This window comes from Numenius arquata, chromosome Z, assembly GCF_964106895.1.
Source record: "Numenius arquata chromosome Z, bNumArq3.hap1.1, whole genome shotgun sequence".
Classification (NCBI taxonomy): domain Eukaryota; kingdom Metazoa; phylum Chordata; class Aves; order Charadriiformes; family Scolopacidae; genus Numenius; species Numenius arquata.
This window is the reverse complement of record NC_133616.1, coordinates 27190419-27200033: the sequence shown is the minus strand read 5'-3', so window position 1 is coordinate 27200033 and position 9615 is coordinate 27190419. Positions and strand designations below refer to the sequence as shown.

The window sequence follows — 9615 nt, the reverse complement described above, 5'->3', positions numbered from 1 at the left end:
GTCTACCTGAAAATGAAGAATCTTGTGTTTGCATCAATACTGCTACTGCATGGGCATATTTCTGCCCAAATTTACGGCAGCAGCACCTCAGTCTCCCGCATCCCAAGGCTGCGTCAAGCTTGTGGGACAGAGGGACAGTCTCCCCTCTCCAGTCTGGTGAACACTGCTTGACAGCAGTGAGAACAACTCCAGAAGGAATTTCTGCCCAAAATGTCCTTCAGCCTGCGGAGAGAGCCGGTGACACTGGAGCTCCCTGCGGTCAGCAACAAAGGCACCTGGCTCTAGGGTCCCGTGCAAGCTGCGATGTCTCTGTGCATCTCCGTACGGGTGCACTTCACGGAATCACAGAATTATCAGAGTTGGAAGAGACCTCTAGAGATCATCTAGTCCAACTCCCCTAAAGCAGGATTGCCTAGAGCACATTACTCAGGACTGCATCCAGCCGGGTCTTGAAGATCTCCAGAGAAAGGGACCCCACAACCTCCCCGGGCAGCCCACTCCAGTGCTCTGTCACCCTCACCAGAAAGAAGTTCCTCCTCATATTTGAATGGAACCCACCATGTTCCAGCCCGTGCCCGCCGCCCCTCGCTCCATCGCTGGAAACCACTGAAAAGAGTCTGGCTCCATCCTCCTTCAACCCACCCTTTAGATAATTATAAGTATTAATAAGGTCTCCCCTCAGCCTTCTCCTCTCCAGGCTAAAGAGTCCCAGCTCTCTCAGCCTTTTCTCATAAGGCATTGCTTTCCAAAAGTGCCTCTTGTTTGTGTGGGGATTTGGGAAGCGCTGCAGGAGCAAACAGGACCACCTTTGTGTCTTGTGTGTGTGCGTTTGTAGGTGCAAATTGCTGTTTGCCCATACAGCCAGCCACTAGAGAAAGCTAGAAGAGGAGACTGCGCAAGGATGACGCTGTTTGATGCCCAGCTAGCCTCAAGAAATTCTGTGTATTTAGTTCTTGGTTTCATTTAAAACCAACTCCTCCAGCTGCTCGGCACCTCTGCCTCTCGGGATGATGTGGCCGGGGCGCAGCCAGCCGGGCCCTGGCCGGGCGTGCTCCACTCAGCCTCCATGGTTGTGAGTGGAACCGGTTTGTCGGGGCCAGCACAGGGCTGGGCACCTCCCTCCGCACCCTGGCCTGGGGCCCCTTCCCTCGGGTGAGGAGGAAGAGGAGCCAAAGGCAGCGATGAAGGGGCTGAGCCGTCTGCTGCGCGGCAGGGAGGATGCCATGGCGGGAGCAGGGGCAGCCAGCTATGACGGCCGTGAGTGCGCAGGGGACAGGGGTGAGGCGGCCCAGGGGCGGTGGGACAGCCCTGTCAGGGCTGCTGGGACAGTGGGGCCCACCCCAACCCCTTTCTTGCCTCGACCGAAGAACAAAATGAGCAGGGGTTGGGGGAAAGAGAAAGGAGAGGATGTGTGGATGTGGGATTGGGAGCTGGGGTCTGGCACGTCCATCTTCTGAGGGACAGGTTCTGCAAACTGCCCAGTGGCTTCACTTTAACTTCTCCCCTGAAGCTGTCCGAGGGGGTTCACATCCCTGGGGCTGAGCACCAGCCGACAGCTTCACACCCGCTCCAGGACCCCTGTTTTGGGGAGGCCCACTAAAACCGGAGGACCTTCTGACCTCCATGACTCCTGGAGATGGGGTCTCCAGCTTTCATCCCACAAACCAGTTCATGAAAGAACAGCCTGCTCTGGCATGGGCTGAAATTAGTGAAAATGGGTTATTTGTGGAAACTGAGCGGTGATTGTTAAACCCTGCCCGCGGCCCTGCCCTGTGATCGCAGCGTGACAGCCAGGAGCAGTTCCCCTGGACCGTGCTTCCTGCTTCCAGGCTGGCAAAGAGGGCAGATAAAGAAAAGAAAGAAATAAAATATCACTGTTGGGCTCGATAGGTGTTTTTTCCCATGACTTCTTTGAATTGGAAAATGATTATTTTAGAAAAAGATTCTTGTGACTTAGAAAAAAACCTACTTTGCCCTAGTCATTTTATTTCTGGTAACGAACAAGGAAACATAGAGAAAACATTGAGAATGTCACCAAACCATGAAATATATGACTTAATTTTTAGAAACAATAGAGTAAAAGTAATTTTTGTTGTCATTTGAACCTGAGTACTGTTACTGGTTTTGTATTTTACCTCCTTGAACTCTTCAGGTAATTCAAATTCCTGGTTTTTTTCCATGTGGTTTTTGAGGCAATGAGAGATTTCATCTTGTGGATACCATAACAGTAAATTAAAAATAGTAGGATGGGGAGGAAGAAAAGGTTTCCATTGTCAAAGAGTACTGGAACCTCTGGTGCACATTTTTACTTTACTGGAAGTCATTCTTATTACTATAACACAGATTGAAGTCACTAAAAATAAGGTGTAAATGTGAGGAAAGAAAAATGGAAGGTACCTCAAAGCTTGAGTTTCTGTTGAGGAAGACTTTCTGTTTTCAAGTAAACAAAGCAATTTACTTTTCTGCATCCTTTTACTTCCCTGTCCTTCCAAGAGAGGGGAAATGTGGGTATTTTTAATACACCATAGCCAGCGATTTCCACAAAGGAAATAAATTGATAAAATTACTACCTTTAGTTAGCTCAGAAGAAAAACTGGATATAACTGTTTTATTGTTATAATATAAATATAAGTATATAGTTATGACATAACCTGTAGGCAATAAGCCAAACATTTTCTATGAAGCCAAAGAAAATAACACCCCAAACAGACTAACAGCCTCAAATAGATAATGGATTGTGCTTGAAAATAGAGTGCTTGCTAATAGTGCAAGGGGTGCCGAATCCTAGAGACCCCAGCTTGGATAAAAAGTTTCTGTAAATCTGTAGTCTGACAGCTTTATACTCCTGTAGTTTCATGCATGAAAAAATCATTCTGCAAAAGCAGCAAAAGGTTGTGCAACAAGTGAGTGCCGTGGTGTGTCAAGATTGCCGGTGTTCTTAACTCCTAAATTAAGAAGCATTAAGAGATAGAGATTATTAAGAAACATCACACCCAGAACAGAAGGTCTTCTTTTCAACAGCACATGACAAATCCATGGCTTCTGGACAGGAGAGGACAAAATCAGTCGCTAATTCTTTGTCAGAACTACAACAAAACCATCCTTGCCAATACAGATACAGTAAAAAAACATAAGTTTCTCTTATTTCTTGATGGCAGTGCGTGTAAACTGTTGGGATTGTTCCGGAATTTCCTAAGTTCCCACAACACTTATCTTTGCATCATACAGGTATGAGCATTCCTCAGCAGTCGGTAGGAATGAATGTGGCCTAATTGTAGCTAATTGCAGCTAACTGGTGCCCTACATTTTGTTTCCATGTTTGCCACAAATTTGCCTTAAGAAGATACCCTGCGACCATTGAGTTACCCATGTTTGAAGTCAAGGTAGTGGAAAGCTCTGTCAGATACTTCATTAGGCTGTAGACTATGAAAACTATGAGTGAGGCATTTATTCTGCAAAGATTCCTGCTCATGATGCTGATTTTGCTGTCTGCCACACTCGTTGTCACAGATGCTAGGGGTGCATTTTTATTTGAAACTGGTTTGTTGGGTTTTTTTTTTTTGGCTGTGCCCCCATGCTGTACAACAAGTGAGTAATATTCTGTGACTTCCAGAGAATTTTGTGAGGATACTTCTGTTGTTTGAGGTGCTTGGATAATGTCATAGGAAAATTGGAAACAGATTTATAAGTGACCAGTTTGATTTATAGCTCATTTTGTACAGTATAACTGTGATTATTCCCACTAAGATTATAATCATCGGTAACATGTCATATGCAATTAAGTAAATGCCATACTGATTTTGCTTAGTATGCTCTGCAGTCATACTGCCTCAAGCTGTATTCTCGTTAGGCGTTAATGAACTTAGATGTAATGCGGTAGGATGAATTCACATGAGAGGCCTCTAAGGAACAGATGATTGCTGCAGTGTCTAGTTCAACAGAGAGGGCTGTCCTCTTTGGTCATGCCATTGGACAAGCGGCTTTCAGGACAAAATATTCTGGACAGAAGATATCTAAGTGATTAACTTTTTTAATGTGATATGCTAGGAAATTAAAAATATCTACTAACATTTTTGCAACTGATTTAACTGCTACACTTATTTCTTCTCAGTGATTAATTAGATGTTAAGGTAGAAACATGACAAATGCTCAGACCTCTAAGTTAGCTAAACCAGTTATCAGACACTGGAATTCTATTTTCCAAAGTTACTGAATATTAACTGTCTAAATGCACGCTGCAGCTACCTTAGTTGACCAAACAGATGTTCGTTTTTGGATTAAGACATTAAAGAAAACTCCCAATTTAATAGTAAATTCCACATTGTTGCCAAATCTTGAGTAAAAGTACACATCTTCCTCCACTCCCCCCGTCATTCCCCCCTTTAAAACTCCTGGTTGGTTTGTTGGTTTGTTTGGGTTTTTTTTCAGTTGGGTCATACCACGTGGTTACTGCTATACATCTTCATGTATTGTGGTGATGTGTTCTATTTTAAAACAGAGCAACTTTTCCAAGAATAGGAAATAAATGCTGCAGTTTGTACCATTCACTGCTATGCCTATAAAATACTTTGGGACCCATTTAGATGATGAGAGCTTCATAAATGAACTCTTGTTCCTGTAAGCAGTGCAAATAATGGCAGTCCGTGCTGTGAAAAGTCTACCTTTATTTGCGCTTAGGAGTTGAAACTAGAAACGTCAGCCAGATGTCTCTAAAGGAGAAAAATGCAATCCCAGAACAGTTCTAGTATGAGAAGCAAATGATTCGCATAACATATGAAATCAAGACAAACAACAGAAGGTAAGAACAGTGTCATCATACTGTTGGTTATGGCTATTTTTTTAGTAATGATGATTTTTTCATTATGTTTTTCCACAGTATTGCCAGATGAGAGAGAATTTCAACATGCTGCTAAAATGAACAATTTGGAAACAATGGAAAAGTTATTTACAAAGAATGTTAATATAAATGCTGTAGATACTGTGAGTATGAACCATCTGACAGATGACTGATCTGAAATGTGACTCCTTGGGGTTGCATGGTGGGATGCCATCATCCTAGCCCTGTCAAGTGCAAGGTGGTGAGGCAGCAAGGACATTCTAGGACCTGATAAAGAAATGTTTTGCACATCCAGTAAGGACAGTAGGATTTGTGAAGCATAACTCACAGGTCTTTGCATTTAGCCAGTCTAAATGCCACAGCCTAGTCTGTGCATCACACTGGGAACTAAGGACTTCTGAACTGTGGTGCCTTCTCTAATATTTACTCTGTTTTGGGGTGACTTATTTCTCGAGTTCCCCATCTTTCAGAGCAGAAGGACTTAACCTCACAGTCACTTTGAGAATGAATTTATGCTGCTAACATTACAAAATTCAAGAGTGAAGTGTAATTGTTCAGTTTTTATGGAACCAGGGGAGCATTCTACCATGTCCTCTGGCTCCAGGCTGAGATCGGAGTTCAGATTTACCCTACATAGATAGATGCAAATGTATTTTTTATACCAACATCAACTCTAGGCCTAAAATCTGAGGGTGTACACTTCATGGTAACAAAATATAGGGCTGTGTTCCACATGAGAGGTAGTTCAACAGCAATGGAGTGGTCATGATATTTATCTGGGAGTTGTGGAGAACAGCTTGCCCTCTGTGGCTACGTATAAATCACCTACCCATGAACATCCAGTGTTACTTAATCATGGGTTCTGAAAAAATTGCCTCCCATTCCCGTGTGCATTTTTCCCCACTGAGGAGATAGTACAGGTGCATTCCTTGGTCTGTTTGTGAAAAGAGAGCGAGACAAAAGTTTGGTTTGGGTAAACTCTTGAACAATGAGAGTGTTCCCATCAATTACATCATATTCTAAAAAGTCATTTAGAAAATAGTTCTTGCTTCCTTATTGCTTTCCAGAATTCAGGAAATTAAACTAAATACTTTTCCAGACCAGTATTTTGATCTTTACTCTGTCATCCTTAACTCAGATCTATAGTACAAGAGATTTACTAGCATAGCTATGTGGATGTTATGCGTTGATTGGTTCTCCTGGTGGGGATGTAGCTTATACCAGGGAAACCATTCTTTTGTTCACGTTGGTCATTTCTGCCCCTGTACTCCCAAGCCAAATAAGCAAGCCTGCCAAAAGCTGAGTTTTGTTGATAGATAGAACCATTACTGTGCAAGAGGCTTTTTTCTGGCATAAATGCATGTCATGAATCCCACAGCTTTTAACACATACAGCTGTAAACTTGGACTTATGCATGGATCAGTCAGCTGATCTGCATAGAAGCATAAGATAAGAAATCCGAATTGATTTTTAAAGTTAATTAGTTTAATCACTACACAACCTTGTATGGAAACTCTCAGTGAATTACATTAAACCTAGTTATGTTCACTTTAACTGGAAGCAAAACTCTCTCCACTAAAGTTTAATTCAATTTAACTATTCCCTTTCAAGTTCACACTATTAATTACCTTAATGAAAAATTAATCAAGTGTTCCTGATAAACAGTGAGCTTACTCACTTGTGTAAAATTACTCACTGTTTGCAAGTTGGAATCTTTCATTTACATAGATAATGACTCAGTCTGGGAGGGTGACTAATACTGAGTGAGGGAGAAATCTCGTCATGCACTGCAGAGAGATAGTCAAAAGTGAATCTAATTGCATAAATTTAGTCCTCAGCTTTTCAAATCAAACCATATAATAAAATAGTAAACATGGATGCTTCTTGCACTGCATGCATCTCCTCTAGGCATGCATCTCAGTGAATTTCAGTGAAGGGATGATGCTACATAGAGTAACTAAATCATTCTGGTTCTACAAGAAATCTTTAAGATCAATACCTGAATTCTATCCAAGGGAACAAAAATGCACATAAAGACCAAGCATGGCTGTTGAAGAAAAAATACACAAGTGTATATATATATATTATCATAGAATTCAGAAACCCTGATCACCTGCATGAGGAAAAGAACTGTATTATGGACCTGAAAACCAAAACTTTGCTCATTTCAGCTGAAGCGTACTGCGCTCCATTTTGCTGTTGCAAGAAGTCATATATCAGTGGTGGATTTTCTTCTCCATCACAAAGCTAGACTTGATATGGCAGATCAGGTAAGCTGGTTTACATGTTTTCTTTCACACAGTACAGGAACAACTTAGGGTAAAAGTGACCATTTGCCTTATCCTCCCTGTTTTGCAAACTTAAGTGCTTGCAGTAAAGGCTTTAGTTTGTCTTAAGACTGCACACATCTGTATGAAAAAAACCCACTATTAGAGGAAAAACACATTGCCCAGGGTTCTGGCTGTGTTGAATAGTTGAGTGAGTGCAAGGGTGGTAGAAGTCACATGTACAAATATGCTGTCTGTGGCAGTTGTGCGTTAATCACTGTGTGGTTTATATGAGCGCAGTCACTAAAAGCAAAATTTAGCTCTGGGGATCACTAGGAGCTCAGAAAGTAACTCCTTGTGTTCTTTCCCTCCATTTTTATGTGAGTAGCTTAATACAAAACTGTCGGCTGCTCTGCAGCCTCCATGACATTAAGAGTTTAGTGGTGTATGGCTGATGTGGTTGGGCCAGATGGTGACCCACAGTGCAAGACTTGATTCAGATATTAAAACCAAATGCATGGTATGTTATTAGTAAACAGGCTACTCAAACTAGGACTTTTCCAGTGAACCAAGTAATGAAAACAGATTAATCATTTACCTTTTTTTCCTCTGTTTGCTTCTTTCTCCTTATCCACCATATGCGGCAGTGTTTAATTTGTGAGTAATGCAAATTATAGGTTGTGGAGGGAGAAAGTTGCCTTGGTTTTGCATTGTGTTGCAATGAATATGAGAGAGACCTGTCAATTCCAGTTACCAGGGGCTCCTGGCTTGGGCACATTCTTGCAGTGTAGGTAACAATCTCCTTGTTAGTGCTGCTTGATTTGCTCTGAAATGTTCTTCCAAGCTGCCCTGTCAGTGAATACCTCACATGCTGCTTTGAAGAAATACTGCCCTCTTTCCCCACCTTATCAGCTCCTAAGCAAATTTTGCACTGTTGTAAGCAACGTTTCTCCTTTTGTCTGGCAAGTTGAAAGACATTGCCTGAATGAAGTACTCCAAAATTAACAGTCTATGATTTAAATGCTAAAAGGGTAGTTCTGCAAGAGGTGGACAGTTTTCTTTAAGTTGTAGTGCTCTCTATAGCAACAGTTAAGAAATGGATCCCTGGGTCTTTTATAGTGTTAATGTAATTTTATTCTGTATTGTAAATTATTCTTTATGGCAAATTATTTTTCAATGGCTATCATCCAGATTTGTTGAGGCAATAAGGTGACTCAAAACGTTTTATGGGTCTTTTAATTACCCTGATAGGGTGCATTGAAGCCGGGTTGGAAATATAAACCCTCCCCTCATGTTGGGGTTCTATCAAGCACTCAGAATCTCATTCTAACTAAGAACAACCTTTTAATTATTAGTTGTCTTTAATTCTTAGATGTTGTTAATCATCTTTGTTGAAATGCCACTGGAAACACTTCATCATAAGCTTACAGAGCTTAAATATTATGACATTGTATTTGAGAGTGATTCATGTACTCTGGCAATCAATTTGATCTTGCAATTGATAAGAAATAGAATTAAGATACTATGACTTTATTTCTTACTCCATTTCAGTTTCTGACATACTTTTTGTATTAATAAGCTCAAGGTCTTAAACATTCTTAATATTTCTCAGTACAAAAAATAAGCTGATTAAAAACACACAATAGTGTTCTTAGCAGCAATGTGGTACTCCCTCCTTTAGACTGGAGACTTGACATAGCTCATGGAGATAGTTAAGAGGTTTATTGATTAAGCAGCACATCTCTAATGAACCCGTAATACATTAATTGGATAATAAACACACCACCATTTTTAGTACTATTAATTCACAATTATATCACTCCAAGTTGCAGTGGGGGAATGGTTATAACTGCTACGGAAGTGCCTTGATTCCTCGTGCTTCCATTAGGCTCCTCTACTCCATCTCTTAGACTAGGTGCTTTTATGGTGGATGTCTTGTGCACAAATGTCATATGCACAATGAGCCATGATTTATAATGCTGCACCTGGACACAGTACACACAAATTGAGGAAGAGATATGGAAAAGCTAGAGAGATCTGTGGCCAATATGGGGGGCACTGGCTGGAAGTGCCTTATCTGTATTCCTTTTGGGCCTAAGAAGTTAACAACAGGGTTGGGGTTTTTTCCTATAGGAGAAGAGCTTTTTGGAGAATTTAAGAGAAGAAATAAGAACCTTAAAAAGAGGGCTAACTGGAAAATTATGATGACTCTTGGAAATATAGTTGTTACTCATCATCACCTAAAATTTCATCCACTGCACCCAGTGCTAACCACCTACCTGGTTTCCAGAGAGAGGGAATAATTCCCAGGTAGTATTTAATCTCCTGGTTTTAAAACAGGATTAGCCTTTCTCAGGAGATGCCAGAGCTTCTGTCAAGAAGAGGGTCAGCCTGAACATTTAGCTAGGTCTTGATGTATGACATTTAGCTTAAATTAAGTGAGATGAATCTTACTCACACTGCCAGGTGCTAACACTGATTTTCTAAAAGCCTGCAGAGCAGAACCCACTC

At 41.4% G+C, this 9615-nt stretch overlaps 1 protein-coding gene across 1 annotated transcript in view; it reads left to right on the top strand.

Annotated features, from left to right (window-relative positions):
- The first annotated feature begins 1181 nt into the window (after positions 1–1181).
- Positions 1182–9615, top strand: part of ANKDD1B (ankyrin repeat and death domain containing 1B) — a 28932-nt gene continuing 20498 nt past the window's right edge. Inside the window, exons 1-3 of the mRNA XM_074166573.1 lie at positions 1182–1257; positions 4877–4980; positions 7009–7107. Coding sequence (XP_074022674.1) covers positions 1182–1257; positions 4877–4980; positions 7009–7107 — 279 coding nt within the window. The remainder of the gene's footprint in view (positions 1258–4876; positions 4981–7008; positions 7108–9615) is intronic.